A 19,565-nucleotide genomic window follows, 5' to 3' on the forward strand; every position below is an offset into this window, starting at 1 on the left:
AATTCGGAGTAGAGCGCTTGCTTTGGGAGTCTCGTGTCGGGCATGCGGACGATGTGGTCTGCCCAACGGAGCTGGTTGAGTGTGGTCAGTGCTTCGATGCTGGAGATGTTGGTCTGATCGAGAACACTGACGTGGGTGCGTCTGTCCTCCCAGTGGATTTGCAGGATCTTGCGGCGGCAGGGTTGGTGGCAGTTCTCCAGCGCTTTGAGGTGTCTACTGTATATGGTCCATGCCTCTGAGGCACATAGGAGGGCGGGTATCACTACTGCCCTGTACACCATAAGCTTGGTGCCAGATTTGAGGTTCTGGTCTTCAAACACTCACTTCCTCAGGCGACTGAAGGCTGAACTGGCACACTGGAGGCAGTGTTGGACCTCGTCGTTGATGTCAGCCCTTGCTGATGGTAGGCTCCAGAGGTATGGAAAATGGTCCATGTTGTCGAAGGCCGTGCCGTGGATTTTGATGACCAGGGGGGCAGTGCTGTGAGGTTGGTGGAGCATCTTTGTCTTACGGATGTTTAGTGTAAAGCCCATGCTTTCGTATGCCTCACTGAAGATGCTGACGATGGCTTGGTGTTCGGCCTCTGAATGTGCGCAGATGCAAGCGTCGTCCGAATACTGTAGTTCGGTAACAGAGGATGGGATGACCTTGGATCTAGCCTGGAGGCAACGAAGGTTGAACAGGTTCCCACTGATTCTCTCGTTTAGTTCCACTCCAGCGGGAGAGCTTGTTGAGAGTGAGATGGAGCATTGCAGCAAGGAAGATCGAGAAGAGCATTGGCGCGATGACGCAGCCCTGCTTAACCCCAGTCCGGACGTGGATTGGGTCTGTGGTGGATCCATTGGTCAGGATCACAGCTTGCATGTCATTGTGGAGGAGGAAGAGGATGGTGACAAACTTTTGGGGGCAGCCGAAACGGAGGAGGATGCTCCATAGTCCCTCACGGTTGACAGTGTCAAAGGCCTTTGTGAGGTCAAAGAAGGCCGTGTACAAGGGTTGATGCTGTTCCCTGCATTTCTCTTGTAGTTGTCACGTGGAGAAGATCATGTCCATTGTACTCCTTAGGGAACTGAATCCGCTTTGTGACTCTGGGAGGAGCTCTTCAGCCACAGGGAGAAGATGGTTGAGGAGGATTCTAGCGATGACTTTCCCAGTGGCCGACAGCAGGAAGATTCCTCTGTAGTTGCTGAAGTTGGACTTGTCCCCTATTTTGAAGATGGTTACGATTACGGCATCTGAGATCTCCCGGCATGCTCTCCTCCTTCTAGATAAGAGAGATGAGGTATTCGTGCCAATAGTGTTTCTCCGCCATATTTCAGTGCCTCGGCGGGGATTCCATCTGCTCCTGATGCCTTGTTGTTCTTCAGCTGACGGATAGCCTTTTCTACCCCGTGCAGGGCTGGGGTTTTGCTGAGATGGTGGCGGATAGCATGCTGCGGATGGAGTCGAGGACACTCGTGTCAAAGGCAGAGTCTCGATTAAAGAGATCTTCGAAGTGCTCCTTCCAACGGGCCCTCACACCTTAATGAGTGTCTCCCCGTTCTTGGCTAGCAGTGGGGCGGGGCCTTGTGTGCTTGGGCCATAGGTGGACAACTGTGGTGAAGAATTCTCGCACGTCATGGGTGTCAGCCATCTGCTAGATCTCCTGTGCTTTCTCTACCCACCATCTATTCTTTAGGTCACGAGTTTTTTTGTTGGACCTCGGCCTTCAGCTGTCAGCCGTCTGCAAAGTTGCTTTGCTGCTTTAAGTTCAGAAATACACTGCGCTTGCGGTTTATTAGCTCCTGGATTTCCTGGTTGTTCTCGTCAAACCAGTCTTGGTCTTTCCTGGTTGACCGAGCGTCTCTTCGCAGGCGCTGGTTATGATGGCCTTGAGGGTAGACCAGACGCTGTGGGCACTCTGCGTCTCGGGGTCATCGTGGGTCACCAGATTGGCAGTGAGGTGCTGGCTGTATAGGGCTGTATAGACCCATACAGTGTGCCTGGTCTTCAGTCGTCGTGGACCCCCTTGCCACTGGACCAAGACCTTGCTCTGCTAAGCCCGTGTGGTAGCCAGTGTGCAATGGCCACCCCACATTAAAAGAACTCAGGCACAGTCACCTTCCACTCATCTTCCATATAACAAAAAGAACAAAAGTCCGGGGTTGGTGAGGCCTATAAAAGGTCCAGCGGGAGAGTGAGGCGGCGGCAGTTGGAGCAGCGCGAGTCCGGGGTTGGTGAGGCCTATAAAAGGTCCAGCGGGAGAGTGAGGCGGCGGCAGTTGGAGCAGCGCGAGTCCGGGGTTGGTGAGGCCTATAAAAGGCCCAGCGGGAGAGTGAGGCGGCGGCAGTTGGAGCAGCGCGAGTCCGGGGTTGGTGAGGCCTATAAAAGGTCCAGCGGGAGAGTGAGGCGGCGGCAGTTGGAGCAGCGCGAGTCCGGGGTTGGTGAGGCCTCTAAAAGGCGTGGCTTGTGCAGCTACAGGGAGACGGCAAAAAAGAAGTAAAAAGAAACAGAAAGGTGACGTCACAGCCAAAGGGGTAAGTGATTGGCTGGTGAATGGTGAGTAGTTTTTCTTTCTTCTCTTTAACAGTGAGTAAACTTTAACATTGTTGTTGCCTATCTAAAGGTTAAGTCATGGCAGAAGAGCTCGGTCGCGTGTTATGCTCCTCCTGTACCATGTGGGAACTCAGATACGACTCCAGTGTCCCTGACGACTACATGTGCGGGAAGTGTATCCATCTCCAGCACCTGACGGTCCGCGTTGCGGAGTTGGAGCTGAGGGTGGATTCACTCTGGAGCATTCACGATGCTGAGAATGACGTGAGTAGCACGTGTAGCGAGTTGGTCATACCACAGGAGAAGGGTCCACAGCCAGATAGGGAATGGAAGACCAACAGGAAGAGTAGTGCAAAGAAGGTAGTGCAAGGGTCCCCTGTGGTCATCCCCTTGCAAAACAGATACACTGTTTTGAGTACTGTTGAGGGAGATGATTCATCAGGGGAGGGCAGCAGCAGCCAAGGTCATGGCACCGTGGCTGGCTCTGTTGTACAGGAGGGCAGGAAAAAGAGTGGGAGAGCGATACTGATAGGGGATTCAATTGTTAGGGGAATAGATAGGCGCTTCTGCGGCCGCAACCGAGACTCCAGGATAGTATGTTGCCTCCCTGGTGCAAAGGTCAAGGATGTCTCGGAGCGGGTGCAGGACATTCTAAAATGGGAGGGAGAACAGCCAGTTGTAGTGGTGCACATTGGTACCAACGACATAGGTAAAAAAATGGATGAGGTCCTACAAAACGAATTTAAGGAGCTAGGAGCTAAATTTAAAAAGTAGGACCTCAAAAGTAGTAATCTCGGGATTGCTACCAGTACCACGTGCTAGTCAGAGTAGGAATCGCAGGATCGCGCAGATGAATACGTGGCTTGAGCAGTGGTGCAGCAGGGAGGGATTCAAATTCCTGGGGCATTGGAACCGGTTCTGGGGGAGGTCGGACCAGTACAAACCGGACGGTCTGCACCTGGGCAGGCCGGAACCAATGTCCTAGGGGGAGTGTTTGCTAGTGCTGTTGGGGAGGAGTTAATATGGCAGGGGAATGGGCACCAATGGAGGGAGACAGAGGGAAACAAAAAGGAGACAAAAGCAAAAAACAGAAAGGAGATGAGAAAAAGTGGAGGGCAGAGAAACGCAAGACAAAGAACAAAAAGGGCCACTATACAACAAAATTCTAAAAGGACATGGGTTGTTAAAAAAACAAGCCTGAAGGCTTTGTGTTTTAATGTAAGGAGTATCCGTAATAAGGTGGATGAATTAACTGTGCAAATAGATGTTAACAAATATGATGTGATTGGGATTACGGAGACGTGGCTCCAGGATGATCAGGGCTGGGAACTCAACATCCAGGGGTATTCAACATTCAGGAAGGATAGAATAAAAGGAAAAGGAGGTGGGGTAGCATTGCTGGTTAAAGAGGAGATTAATACAATAGTTAGGAATGACATTAGCTTGAATGATGTGGAATCTATATGGGTAGAGCTGCAGAACACCAAAGGGCAAAAAACGTTAGTGGGAGTTGTGTACAGACCTCCAAACAGTAGTAGTGATGTTGGGGAGGGCATCAAACAAGAAATTATGGGTGCATGCAATAAGGGTGCAGCAGTTATAATGGGTGACTTTAATATGCACATAGATTGGGCTAACCAAACTGGAAGCAATACGGTGGAGGAGGATTTCATGGAGTGCAAAAGGGATGGTTTTCTAGACCAATATGTCGAGGAACCAACTAGGGGGGAGGCCATCTTAGACTGGGTGTTGTGTAATGAGAGAGGATTAATTAGCAATCTCGTTGTGCGAGGCCCCTTGGGGAAGAGTGACCATAATATGGTGGAATTCTGCATTAGGATGGAGAATGAAACAGTTAATTCAGAGACCATGGTCCAGAACTTAAAGAAAGATAACTTTGAAGGTATGAGGCGTGAATTGGCTAGGATTGATTGGCGAATGATACTTGAGGGGTTGACTGTGGATGGGCAATGGCAGACATTTAGAGACCGCATGGATGAACTACAACAATTGTACATTCCTGTCTGGCATAAAAATAAAAAAGCGAAGGTGGGTCAACCGTGGCTATCAAGGGAAATCAGGGATAGTATTAAAGCCAAGGAAGTGGCATACAAATTGGCCAGAAATAGCAGTGAACCCGGAGACTGGGAGAAATTTAGAACTCAGCAGAGGAGGACAAAGGGTTTGATTAGGGCAAGGGAAAATGGAGTACGAGAAGAAGCTTGGAGGGAACATTAAGACGGATTGCAAAGGTTTCTATAGATATGTAAAGAGAAAAAGGTTAGTAAAGACAAATGTAGGTCCCCTGCAGTCAGAATCAGGGGAAGTCATAACGGGGAACAAAGAAATGGCGGACCAATTGAACAAGTACTTTGGTTCGGTATTCACTAAGGAGGACACTAACAACGTTCCGGATATAAGAAGGGTCAGAGGGTCTAGTAAGGAGGAGGAACTGAGGGAAATCCTTATTAGTCGGGAAATTGTGTTGGGGAAATTGATGGGATTGAAGGCCGATAAATCTCCAGGGCCTGATGGACTGCATCCCAGAGTACTTAAGGAGGTGGCCTTGGAAATAGCGGATGCATTGACAGTCATTTTCCAACATTCCATTGACTCTGGATCAGTTCCTATCGAGTGGAGGGTAGCCAATGTAACCGCACTTTTTAAAAAAGGAGGGAGAGAGAAAACAGGGAATTATAGACCGGTCAGCCTGACATCGGTAGTGGGTAAGATGATGGAATCAATTATTAAGGATGTCATAGCAGCGCATTTGGAAAGAGGAGACATGATAGGTCCAAGTCAGCATGGATTTGTGAAAGGGAAATCATGCTTGACAAATCTTCTGGAATTTTTTGAGGATGTTTCCAGTAGAATGGACAAGGGAGAACCAGTTGATGTGGTATATTTGGACTTTCAGAAGGCTTTCGACAAGGTTCCACACAAGAGATTAATGTGCAAAGTTAAAGCACATGGGATTGGGGGTAGTGTGCTGACATGGATTGAGAAATGGTTGTCAGACAGGAAGCAAAGAGTAGGAGTAAATGGGTACTTTTCAGAATGGCAGGCGATGAGTAGTGGGGTACCGCAAGGTTCTGTGTTGGGGCCCCAGCTGTTTACACTGTACATTAATGATTTAGACGAGGGGATTAAATGTAGTATCTCCAAATTTGCGGATGACACTAAGTTAGGTGGCAGTGTGAGCTGCGAGGAGGATGCTATGAGGCTGCAGAGTGACTTGGATAGGTTAGGTGAGTGAGCAAATGCATGGCAGATGAAGTATAATGTGGATAAATGTGCGGTTATCCACTTTGGTGGTAAAAACAGAGAGACAGACTATTATCTGAATGGTGACAGATTAGGAAAAGGGGAGGTGCAACGAAACCTGGGTGTCATGGTACATCAGTCATTGAAGGTTGGCATGCAGGTACAGCAGGCGGTTAAGAAAGCAAATGGCATGTTGGCCTTCATAGCGAGGGGATTTGAGTACAGGGGCAGGAAGGTGTTGCTACAGTTGTACAGGGCCTTGGTGAGGCCACACCTGGAGTATTGTGTACAGTTTTGGTCTCCTAACCTGAGGAAGGAAATTCTTGTTATTGAGGGAGTGCAGCGAAGGTTCACCAGACTGATTCCCGGGATGGCGGGACTGACCTATCAAGAAAGACTAAATCAACTGGGCTTGTATTCACTGGAGTTCAGAAGAATGAGAGGGGACCTTATAGAAACGTTTAAAATTCTGATGGGTTTAGACAGATTAGATGCAGGAAGAATATTCACAATGTTGGGGAAGTCCAGAACCAGGGGTCACAGTCTAAGGATAAGGGGTAACCCATTTAGGACCGAGATGAGGAGAAACTTCTTCACTCAGAGAGTGGTGAACCTGTGGAATTCTCTACCACAGAAAGTTGTTGAGGCCAATTCACTAAATATATTCAAAAAGGAGTTAGATGTAGTCCTTACTACTAAGGGGATCAAGGGGTATGGCAAGAAAGCAGGAATGGAGTACTGAAGTTGCATGTTCAGCCATGAACTCATTGAATGGCGGTGCAGGCTAGAAGGGCCGAATGGCCTACTCCTGCACCTATTTTCTATGTTTCTATGTCATACAGATCAGAAGAACACAGATTTAATCAGTCAATTTTGAGTTGACTGATCTTTGCTAGGCAACAGATCACAAGATAATTACATATGAGGATGCACAACAGTCCAGAATTGGAGCAGCACAGGGATCTTGAAGGGTTGTAGGGCTGGTGGAGATTACAGAGATAAGGAGGGGTGAGGCCATGGAGGGATTTGAAAACAAGGATGAGAATTTTCAAACTGAAGCATTGCTGGACTGGGAGCCAATGTAGGTCAGTGAGCATAGGGGTGATGGGTGAACGGGACTTGGTGCGAGTTAGGATATGGGCAGCAAAGTTTTGGATTAGCTCAAATTTATGGAGGGTGACAGATGGGAGACCAGCCAGGAGAGTGTTGGAATAGTCAAGGCCAGAGGTAATCGAGGCATGGATTAGGATTTCAGCAGTACATGAGCTGAGGCAGGAGCGGAGTCAGGCGATGTTGTGGAGGTGGAAATAGGTGGTCTTGGAGCTGGAGCGGATATGTAGTTGACAGCTCACCTCAGGGTCAAATACTACTCCAAGGTTACAAACAAACATAAAGTAAATTGTCACTCCAGTGCAGTACTGAGGGAATGCTACATTGTTGAGGGTGCCATTTTTGGATGAAACATTAAACCAAGGCCTTGTCTCTCCATGTCGAACACCATTTGGAAGAAGCACTGAGTGTAGCAAGGGGACAGAATGTACTCTGAGTGGGGGACTTCAATATCCATCACCAAGCGTGGCTCAGTAGTATCACTACTGACCAAGCTGGCCAAGTCCTGAAGCACATAGCTGCCAGACTGGGACTGCGGCAGGTGGTGAGTGAACCAACACGAGGGAAAGACCTACTTGACCTCATCCGCACCAATCTACCTGTTACAGATGCATCTGTCCATGACAGTATTAGTAGAAGTGACCACCGCACAGTCATTGTGGGGACGAAGTCCCGTCTTCACACCGAGGACACCCTCCACTGTGTTGTGTGGCACTACCACCGTACTAAATGGAATAGATTCAGAACAGATCTAGCAGCTCAAAACTGGGCATCCATGAGGCACTGTGGGCCATCAGCAGCAGCAGAATTGTATTACAATCTGTAACCTCATGGCCCAGCGTATCCCTCACTCTACCATTACCATCAAGCCAGGGGATCAACCCTGGTTCATTGATGAGTATAGAAGAGCATGCCAGGAGCAGCATCAGGCGTACCTAAAAAAAAAAAAATGAGGTGCCAACCTGGGGAAGCTGCAACACAGGACTACATATATGCTAAAAAGTGGAAGCAGCTTGCCATAGACAGTGCTAAGCAATTCCACAATCAACAGATCAGATCAAAGCTCTGCAGTCCTGCCACATCCAATTGTGAATGAGGGTGGACCATTAAATAACGAACGAGAGGAGGAAGCTCCATGAGTATCCCATCCTCAATGATGGCAGAGCCCAGTATGCAAGTGCAAAAGACAAGGTTGAAGCGTTTGCAACCATCTTCAGCCAGAAATGCCGAGTGGATGACCCATATCGGCCTCCTCTCGAGGTCCCCACCATCACAGAAGCCAGACTTCAGCCAATTCGATTCACTCCACTTGATAACAAGAAATGTCTGAGCGCACTGGATACAGCAAAGATGATGGGCCCCGACAACACCCTAGCTGTCGTGCTGAAGACTTGTGCTCCAGAACTAGCTGCGCCTCTAGCCAAGCTGTTCCAGTACAGCTACAAAACTGGCATCTATCCAATAATGTGGAAAACTGCCCAGGTATGTTATATCCACAAAAAGCAAGACAAATCCAATCCGACCAATTACCGCCCCGTCAGTCTATTCTTAATCAGCAGCAAAATGATGGAAGGTGTCGTCGACAGTGCTATCAAGTGGTACTTATTCTCCAATATCCTGCTCACTGATGCCCAGTTTGGGTTCTGCCAGGACCACTGAGCTCCAGACTTCATTACAGCCTTGGTCCAACATGGGCAAAAGTGCAGAATTCCAGAGATGAGCTAAGAGTGACTGCCCTTGACATCAAGGCAGCATTTGACCGAGTGTGGCATCAAGGAGCCCGAATAAAACTGAAGTCAATGGGAACCAGGGGGAAAACTCTCCACTGTCTGGAGTCATAACTAGCACAAAGGAGGATGGTTGGAGATCAATCATCACAGCCCAACCATCTTCAGCTGCTTCGTCAATGACCTTCCCGCCATCATAAGGTCAGAAGTGGGGATGTTCACTGATGATTGTACAGTGCCATTCGCAACTCCTCAGATAACGGAGCAGTCCATGCCCACATGCAGCAAGACTTGGTCGACATTCAGGCTTGAGCTGATAAGTGGCAAGTAACATTCCGCCACACAAGTGCCAAGCAATGATTATCTCCAACAAGCAAGATTCTAACCACTGCCCTGGCATTACTGTCGCCGAAACCCCCACCATCAACATCCTCAGATTACCATTGACCAGAAACTTAATTGGACCAGCCACATAAATACTGTGGCAACAAGAGCGGGTCAGAGGCTGGGTATTCTGCGGTGAGTGTCTCACCTCCTGACTCCCCAAAGCCTTTCCACCATCGACAAGGCACAAGTCAGGAATGTGATGGAATAAAAACAGAAAATGCTGGAAATCTGAGAAGGTCAGCAGCATCTGTGGAGAGAGAAACAGAGTTAACGTTTCAGGTCTGTGACACTTCGTCACAACTGGAAAAGTTCGAGCTGTAACAGATTCTTTAGAAAGTGCAGAGGCAGTGAAAGGAGGAAGGGAGAAAAAGCAAAAAGGAAGGTCTGTGATAGGGTGGAAGGCAGAAGAGGTTTAAGAGACAAAAGGGATGATGGGCAAAAATGTGATGGTAATGGCACAAATTAGAAACAAAAGATGAGTAGAAAGGGTGTGAATGGCGGAATCATCGCCAGCTGCCATGGGAAAGAGAAAAAAAAAGGGGCGGGTGTTTGTAAAAAAAAGGGGGAGAAAGGGAAAAAGAATATGGGCAGAGGTTATGGTCTGAAATTGTTGAACTCTATATTGAGTCCAGAAGGTTGTAAAGTGCCTAACTGAAACATGAGGTGCTGTTCCTCGAGCTTGTGTTGAGTTTCATTGGAACAGTGTAGGAGGTCGAGGATGGAGAGGTCAGTATTTTGTTTTTGTATTAGCGTGATGGAATACGCTCCACTTGCCTGGATGAGTGCAGCTCCAACAACACTGAAGAAGCTCGACACCATCCAGGACCAAGCAGTCCGCTTGATTGGCACCCCATCCACCACCTTGAACATTTACTCCCTCCATCACTGGCGCAGTGTGTACCATCTTCAAGATGCAGCAACTTGCCAAGCCTTCTTTGGCAGTACCTCCCAAACCCGTGACCTCTATCACCTAGGACAAGGGCAGCAGGCGCATGGGAACACCACCACCTCCCCGTTCCCCTCCAAGTCACACACCATCCTGACTTGGAAGTATATTGTCCTTCCTTCCTTCATCGCTGGGCCAAAATCCTGGAACTCCCTTCACCACACGGACTGCAGTGGTTCAAGAAGGTGGTTCACCACCATCTTCTTAAAGACAATTAGGGACAGGCAATTAACGTCTACATCCCATGAATGAATTTAAAAAATGGTAAATGCAAAGTTCCCTATACACTGCTCAAGTAAACAGCCAGAAGAAATGCAGTTTCAGAAGCATACCCTCCAGTATAATATGACAATTTTTATTTCCCACACCCACCAGCCTTGTCACTTTTCTTAGGGAACAGGAAGGGAGACAGTTTTGTGTTGTGAATGCACAACACATTAGGAGTTGAGCTGTGACACAAACTCATGTCGGACTGACACAACTGAATTGGCCATTTTTATCACATCAGTTTGAGTCACGGTGGATACAAACCTAGGTTCCTGCCTCAAGTGAAATACATAAGCAAAAGTTACAGGAAAAATACTTTTGTCTCAAGCGATTTAGTGTAAAACCTGTGTAAAATGGGTGTAAGCAGCTGACAGGGGAAATTATAATGGGGACTAAGAAAATGGCAGAGAAATTAAACAAACACTTTGTGTCGGTCTTCGGAAGAAGACGCAAAAAAAAACCTGGAAATGGTAGAAAACCAAGTGAGAATGAGGAACTGAAAGAAATTAGTATCTGTAAAAAAAAATAATACTGGAGAAATTAATGGGACTGAAAGCCGATAAATCATCTGGACTTGATGTCCTACATCCTAGGGTTTTGAAAGAGATGGCTATAGAGATAGTGGATGCATTGCTTGTTATCTTCCAAAATTCCACAGATTCTAAAACGATTCCCGCGGATTGGAAAGTAGCAAATGTAACCCCATTATTTAAGAAAGGAGGGAAAGAGAAAACGGGGAACTACAGATCAGTTAGGATTGGTCAGAATCAACACAGATTTATGAAAGGGAAATCATGTTAAGACAAATCTGTTTGAGTTTTTTGAGGTTGTAACAAGTAAAATGGATAAGGGGGAACCAGCGGATGTGGTGTATTTGGATTTTCATTCGATAAGGTGCCACACAAGAGGTTATTAAACAAAATTAGGGCTCATGGGATTGGCGGTAATATACTAGTATGGATTGAGGATTGGTTAATGAACAGAATCAGAGAGTAGGAATAAACGGGTCATTTTCAGGTTAGCAGGTTGTAACTAGTGGGGTACCACAAGGATCAGTGCTTGGGCCCTAGCTATTCACAATCTATATCAATGATTTGGATGAGGGCACCAAATGTAATATATCCAAGTTTGCTGATGATGCAAAGCTAGGTGGGAATTTAAGTTGTGAGGTGGATGCATGTATATTCAAGATAGAGATTGATAGAATTTTGAATATTAAAGGAATGAAGGGATATGGGGATAGTGCAGGAAAGTGAAGTTGAGGTAGAAGATCAGCCGTGATCGTATTGAATGGTGGAGCAGGCTCGAGAGACCAAATGGCCTACTCCTGCTCCTAATTCTTTTGATGCAAAGAGGCTTCAAGGGGATATAGACAGGCTAAGTCAGTGGCCAAGAACATGGCAAATAGAATATAAAGTGGAGAAATGTGAAGTTATCCACTTTGATAGGAAAAATAGAAAAGCAAAGTATTTTTGAAATATTGAGAGATTGGGAAATGTTGATGTTCAGAGTGGGTGTCCTTGTACACGAATCACTGAAAGTTAACATGTAGGTAAAGCAAACAATCAGAAAAGCAAATGGTATGTTGGTCTTTATTACAAGAGGATTTGAGTATAAGAGTAAAGACTTACTGCAATTAGATTTGGTCCACGCCACAAACTGCGTTCCCTAGCCACCGACTCCATCCCTCTCCCTAACATCTGTCTGAGGCTGAACCAGACTGTTCGCAACCTAGGTGTCATATTTGACCCTGAAATGAGCTTCCGGCCACATATCTGCGGTATAACTAAAATCGCCTATTTCCATCTCCGTAACATTGCCCGTCTCAGCCCCTGCCTCAGCTCATCTGCTGCTGAAACCCTCATCCATGTCTTTGTTACCTCTAGACTTGACTACTCCAACACACTCCTAGCTGGCCTCTTATATTCTACCCTACGTAAACTTGAGGTCATCCAAAACTCGGCAGCCCGTGTCCTAACTCGCACCATGTCCCACTCACTCATCTCCCCTATGCTCGCTGACCTATGATGATGATGATGACATTGGATCCCAGTTAAGCAATGCCTCGATTTCAAAATTCTCTTCCTTATTTACAAATTCCTCCATAGCTTCCCTATCTCTGTAATCTCCTTCAGCCTCACAACCCCCCGAGATGTCTGTGCTCCTCAAATTCTGCCCTCTTGAGCATCCCTGATTATAACTGCTCAATCATTGGTGGCCGTGCCTTCAGCTGCCTGGGCGCTAAGCTCTGGAGCTCCCTAAACCTCTCTGCCTCTCTATCTCTCTTTCCTCTTCTAAGGCGCTCCTTAAAACCTGCCTCTTTGACCAAGCTTTTGGTCATCTGTTGTAATTTCTTCTTACGTGGCTCGGTATCAAATTTATTGTTTTGTCTTTAACACCCCTGTGAAACACTCCTGTGAAGCGCCTTGGGACGTTTTACTACATTAAAGGCGCTATATAAATACAAGTTGTTGTTGTTATAAAGGGCTTTGGTGAGACCACCCCTAGACCTGTATTATGTACGGGTCTGGTTTCTTTACCGAAGGAAGGATATACTTGCCATAGAGGGAGTGCAACGAAGGTTCACCAGACTGATTCCTGGGATGGGGGATTGACCTATGAGGAGAGATTGAGTGGACTAGGCCTATCTTCTCTAGAGTTTAGAAGAATGAGAGATGATCTGATTGAAAGATACAAAATTCTTTCAGGGCTTGACAGGGTAGGTGCAGGGAGGATGCTTCCCCTGGCTGGGGTGTCTAGAACCAGGCATCACAGTCTTGGAATAGGGGGCCAGCCATTTAGGACTGAGATGAGGAGAAATTTCTTCACTCAGAGGGTGATGAATCTTTGGAATTCTCCTCCCCAGAGGGCTGTTGGGATGGTGCAGGAAAGTGGAGTTGAGGTAGAAGATCAGCCATGAGCTTATTGAATGGCGGAGCAGGCTTGAGGGGCCGAATAGATACCTTTGTGCAGCCTTTAAAAAGGCTCACCAACCTGCACTCTTCAACAGCTGACTTGGGGACAAGCAGGTAAGACGGGAGGAACAGCGCTTGACTCTTTCACTTCCTTCTCAAATAACTTCAATCGTTTGACTGTACTTTTACAGACCACTCAAGCACCATCTGTACCCAGAGGGCAGCAGAACAGGGTCCCATCCAGCAGAAGAACATATTTTTTTTACAAATCTAGATCTCCAAGCTCTCTTGCTTCTGCTAGTTCTATTTCTTAATAAATCAGATTATAGCTTAAGGATTTCATATAGTATTTTTTTTTCCATTTACTGAAGAGGCCTGGAGAGTATGAAGTATCTTATACTGTATTCAGTGAGCTTGTCGGCTTATTGTTCACTCTAGGCATACTACCTCTCACTACTTCACACGCAAGGCCACATTTTGGTTGATGGGAAGCCAGACTGTGGATGTGGCCCTTTTCACTGGGTTCTATTTTTTTTAAGGTCTACTGTTTTTTTTAAAAATCTGCCTAAAACCCAGCCCTCCCTCTCCAAACAGCACCACAAATTATTATAGAGAGTGCAGCAAGCCTTTGTTCCAATCGTTGTCTCTGTTACTCAGTATTGATTTGCCTGATTGATTGATTTTGTTTCTAAATTGTTTCTAGTATTTCTATTCGGCTGTCTGATGAGAACTGGGGGAGGGGTAATCGGTGTCACTATGGATTCATATTCCCTCTGTAAAGCTGAGTGCACATGATGGAAGGTAAGGAATGACATCATCTCAGGGTTTGTTCTTTTGTGTAATTTGATCCTTCCATTACCAGCCGCTACCATTTTTAAAATATTATAGCTCAAGAAATAGGAGCTATTTGGACCTTCGAGTCTGCTCCACCATTCAGTAAAATCATAGCTGATCTTCGACCTGAACTGCACCTACCGCAATATCCCCATATCCCTTGATTCCCTTAATATCAAAAAATCCATCGATCTCTGTCTTGAATATACTGAACGACTGAATATTATTTTGAATGCTTATCAATGACTCAGTTGGTAAAGTCACTGTCCAGTGTGGGGATGAACCATATAGACTGACAAGGACCAAGGTTCAATCCCCAATTTGTGCTGAGTTAGATGATATCATGAAGGATAGGAATGGGAGTAATAAAATTCACATCAGCACCCCACGTTCAGGAGGGGCGGGGGAAACATCAGCCAGGGTTTCTACTCCGGATCACAATCCAGTAACCCTCCTGCTGTAGATGTGCTAATATGAACCTTTGGTATAGACAGGATTTGACTTGGCTGTGCTAACACCCTGGTCAATATCCTGCAAACATTCACTGTCTAGGAACACATATTCAGAAAGGGCTGCTAGTTCCCATGAAACTATGGGCTCAATTTCCCCCAGGAGTTGCTCTGTTTTTTTTGGAGTAGGCCGCTTTTTCTGGCCTAACTTAAAAATCCCCAGTTTCCTCAATCAATTTGCACCAGCGTAACTGTCTTAGTTACATTTTTTTTAGGTACTTTTTTTTCTCAAAAGGGGGTGTTACCAGCGACCTACGCCAGTTCTGGCCATTTAGGCAACTTTGGCCAGCTAATAGTTACTCCATTTCTACTTAGGCCAGCGTTTGTGGCCACTTGAGAAAACCCTTGCGGAGAGTTAAAGAAATCGGCGCAGGTGGGTACATCGGAGGCCATTCGGCCTGGGATAGGGGAGGGAAGCGGAGAGGACCTGGACCTGAACCAACCAAGCCTTAGCAATGTTAAATAAATCAATGCGGAGTGCATTTTCAAACAAGAAATAAAAAATTGAAGTCCTACCTTCAGCATCAAACTCCAATTCACCTTTCTGCTCTCGGCCCGGAAAGGTAGCGGGCTGGTGCGGGAGGCCACTCGGCCTGGGCTAGGGGCCGAAGAAGAACGCACCGGGAGGCCACTCGGCCTAGGCTAGGGGAGGGAGAACGCACCGGCAGGCCACTCGACCTGGGCTAGGGGCGGAAGAATGCACCGGGAGGCCACTCGACCTGGGCTAAGGGCGGGAGGGAGCGAACTGGCCCTGCACGCGCAGCTCCTGTATAGGCAGCAGAGCTATCAGGACATGCAGTATCAGACTGATCACAATTAAAAGCAACAGCACCAATTTGGATCTCCAGAAGATCAGAATCGGCATTCTTCGATACAGCGCAGCAATATTCTTAAAAACTCCGATTAAAAATCTTTAGAATAAAATACTGTTAGTTGCTTTTGAAGTCTGGTTTCCTTGCACGTCTGCAGCGGTGTCATGCCCAGCACCGAGAGACTGCCCTCAGCTCAGAGGCAGGCTGGATAAGGCTCGGGTGCATGGCTGAGGTTTGTTCATTGCAGCCCTGGTCAGTATGACCGTCCTGGCTTATCACACTGCAAACAGAGGCCAGTCCATGTTCACAGGTGTCGTGGAACCGGCCCTTAAGACTGCACTTCATGCAAGGGCTCCTCATATCTGCAGCGAAGGACACAGCCAGTATCAGGCTGACTGCTCCACATTCAAGCCCCGGAACTTGGATACTCGTAATCAGACAGGGCCTTAGAATCACAGACATTATAAATGGCTGATTGCCAACTCTGAGCGCTACCGCATATGCGCGGCCATCACTTTTCTCCACCGCGCATGTGCAGATGTCCCGACACATTTTCCAACGCAGAACGCAGGCTCCACCCCCCGAGGTGCCTGGCCACACTGCGTGGCTGTCGATAAGAGGCCATACAGCGATTTTTTTTTCTTTCTGGAGCGTCTCGTGCCATAATGAAGCGCCGCAACTCGGGTAAGTACGCTAGAAATCGGGCTCGGGGAAAATTGAGCCCAAAATCCCCAAGCTTGAGTCAGTGCTTTCAGCAGAGGACAGGAGAAAATTGGAGGATGAAAAATATCTAATAAATATAAAAGCAGCTCACTGTTTACCTGTCTCTGCACCATCTGTTCCTCGCTGTGTTCTCTCTCTTTCGCGGAGCTGAAGAATGGTGCAGGTGTCCGTACTGGAATCAGGAGCTGGCAAATCTTTTCATGGATCCCATTCCAGTCTGCCTCTTGGTGTGCTAAGCCACTGAGAGAAGACAATTACAGGCACATATTCTTGATAGGTCATCCTTAAAATAGTAATAAACACATGCTGGCACAGCCTGAGAAATACAAATGTATTGTATGTACATCGAGTGAAAGATCTTATTTATATTGCGTTTTATCATATCTCTCAGAAACATCCCAAAGCACATCCCACACAATATATTACTTTGTGGTAATCACTGTTGCTTTGCATGTAATTTGTAGGGATGGCAATAAATGCTGAACTTGTCAGCGATGCCCACATCCCATGAATGAATTAAAAAAAATAATTACAGCAACTGTTTTGCACACAGCAATGTCCTATAAACATCAGTGAGACAAATGGCTGATGAATCTGTTTTTGATATTAGTTGAGGGTAGAATGTTGGCCAGGAGAACTTTCTGCTTTTCTTTGAACAGTGCCATGGGATCTTTAACATCCAACAGGCAGACAGACCCTGAGGTTAACCTCACAAATGAAACACCTCAGACAATGCAACATGTCAGTACTGCACTGAAGTGTCAGCCTAGATTAAGTGCCCGCGTCCTGTAGTGAACTTACAACCATCTGATTCAAAGGCACAAGTGTGACCAACTGAGTCAAGCTGACATTTAAATGTGGTAGGATATGGGCTCGTCCCTTCAATTGCATGCACAGTTCCTGATCTCAAACCTACTATTGTACAGAAGCATCGAGCAAAGCCCAACTTGGAAGGAGGAGAAACTGGAGGCAGAATCACTCCAAAGCACTTGCATCCATCAGCCAGTTCTGACTTGCATCTGCATAAGTCTGTGAATAGCTGAAAGTCAGCAGTTCACCTCTCATGAACAGGCCGTGCATGATGCATACAAGTTTACAGCACAGAATGAAGCCATTCGGCCCATTGTAAGTGTGCCAACTCTTTCCTGGAGCAATTCCAAGCGAGTCCCACTGCTCTGCTCTCTCCACAGCCCTGTGTTTTCCTCTGCTTCAAATATTTAGCTGATTTTCCCTTAAAAGATGCAATGGCCTCTGCCTCAACCATTCCCTGTGGCAAAGCATTCTATGCTCCAACAATTAGCTACATAAAGACTTTTCTCTTAATCGCGAGCTTATCTCACTCACCTCTCATTGCCTTCCCAACTAAAGGAAATAGCCTTTCTCTTTTAATAGTCCATTAAAAGCCCATATAATTTAAAATGCCTCTATTAAATCTCAACAACTTACATTTATACAGCACCTTTAATGCCAAAAAACATTCCAAGCTGCTTCATTGAGGCACAAAGTAAAATAGACACCAAGGGGTGACTAAAGCATGGTCAAAGTGGTGGGTTTTAAGAAGGGTCTCAAAGGAGGCCAGATAGATGAAGAGGCAGAGAGGCTTAGGGAGGGAATTCCGGAGTACAGGACTAGGTGGTTGAAAGCATGGTTGCCAATGGTGGGGTGAAGGGAGAGAGGATGCACATGAGGCCGGAGTCAGAGGAACTGCGGATTTGGGCGGGTGTTGTAATGCTAAAGGAGGTTAAAAAGAGAGGCCAGGTGCAGTCATTGAGAGATTTAAACATAAAGGTGAAAATTTTAACTTTAGGTGTTGGGGAACTGGGAGCCAACATAGGTCATGAGGACAGGGTGAGTGGACTTGCTGTGGGATAGAATATGGGCAGCAGAATTTTGGATGAACGGAACTGTATGGAGGGTGAAGGATGGGTAGCTGGATAGGAAAGCATTAGAACAGTTGAGTCTAGATGTGACAAAAGCATGCATGAGGGTTTTAGTGGTCGATGGGCTGAGGTAGGTGCTTGGCAGGCAATGTTACGGAGGTGGAGTAAGCAGTCTTGTGATGGAAAGACTATGGAGTCAGAAACTCAGCTTGAGTTCATAGAGGTTGCTGAACCTGTGAACAATCCAGTTCAGCCTGAGATAGTGACCAGGGAGGGGGATGGAGTTGGTGGTGAGGGTACAGAGTTTGCAGTAGGAGCTTCAATCTTCCCAATGTTTAACTGGAGGAAATTGCAGCTCATCTAAAACTGGATGTCAAACAAACAGTTTGACAGGACAGAGGCAGTAGAGAGGTTGAGGGAGGTGACTGAATAGCAATAGCATATATGTGAAAGCTGACCCCATGCCTGCAGATGATGTCGCTAAAGGGTGGCATATATGTGTAACAGGGGAGGGGGGCAACGATAAATATTGATGGATTGCTAAGATGAGAGTGTGAGGATGGGGAGAGAAGTTAATGGTAGAGTTGCTCCAGTAAAAGTGCAATCAAGTGAGGGCAGTGTTATCAAACTGGAGAACACAGGATAATCGTTGGAGGAGGATGGTGTGCCCATCCATGTCAAAGACTGCAGAGAGAATGAGGAGGGATAATGCACCACGGTCATACTGGTCATACAGGCAAAAACCTAATTGGAGAGAGTAAGTCAAGGAGTTGTGGGGGACGGATTTGGGAGACAACAATACTGTCGAAGACTTCAGAGAGGAAAGGAAGGTTGGAGTTTGGACAGTAGTTTGTAACAATAACAACTTATATTTATATAGCGCTTTAAAGTAGTAAAATGTCCCAAGGCACTTCATGGAAGTGTTTTAAGACAAAACAAATAAATTTGACACTGAGCCACATAAGAAGAAATTATGGCAGATGACCAAGGTAGGCTTTAAGGAGCGTCTTAAAGGATGAAAGAGAGGTAGCGAGGCGGAGAAGTTTAGGGAGGGAGTTCCAGAGCTTGGGGTCTAGGCAGCTGAAGGCACTGCCACCAATGGTTGAGCAGTTATAATCAGGGATGCTCAAGAGGACAGACATCTCGGGAGGTTGTGAGGCTTAAGAAGATTACAGAGATAGGGAGGGGTGAGGCCATGGAGGGATTTGTAAACAAGGATGAGAATTTTGAAATCGAGGCATGGCTTAACTGGGAGTCAATGTAGGTCGGCGAGCACATGGGTGATGGGTGAGCGGGACTTGGTGTGAGTTAGGACACAGACTGCCGAGTTTTGGCTGACCTCAAGTTTATGTAGGGTAGAATGTGGGAGGCCAGCCAGGAGTGCATTGGAGCAGTCAAGTCTAGAGGTAACAAATGCATGAATGAGGGTTTCAGCAACAGATGAGCTGAAGCAGGGGTGGAGATGGGCAATGTTATGGCGGTGGAAATAGGCGGTTTTAGTTATGCCATGGATATGTAGCCAAAAGCTCATTTCAGGGACAAATATGACACCTAGGTTGCGAACAGCCTCAGACAGATGCTAGAGAGAGGGATGGAGTCGATGACTAGGGAACACAGTTTGTGGCCGGGACCAAAGACAATGACTTCAGTCTTCCC

At 46.8% G+C, this 19,565-nt stretch overlaps 1 protein-coding gene across 1 annotated transcript in view; it reads right to left on the bottom strand.

The window, feature by feature from the left end:
* zmynd12 (zinc finger, MYND-type containing 12) overlaps positions 1-19,565 on the bottom strand; it is a 66,493-nt gene that overhangs the window by 39,271 nt on the left and 7,657 nt on the right. Inside the window, exon 2 of the mRNA XM_070860238.1 lies at positions 16,128-16,269. Within this exon, the coding sequence (XP_070716339.1) occupies positions 16,128-16,269 (142 nt within the window). The remainder of the gene's footprint in view (positions 1-16,127; positions 16,270-19,565) is intronic.

This window comes from Pristiophorus japonicus, chromosome 18, assembly GCF_044704955.1.
Source record: "Pristiophorus japonicus isolate sPriJap1 chromosome 18, sPriJap1.hap1, whole genome shotgun sequence".
Lineage (NCBI taxonomy): Eukaryota > Metazoa > Chordata > Chondrichthyes > Pristiophoridae > Pristiophorus > Pristiophorus japonicus.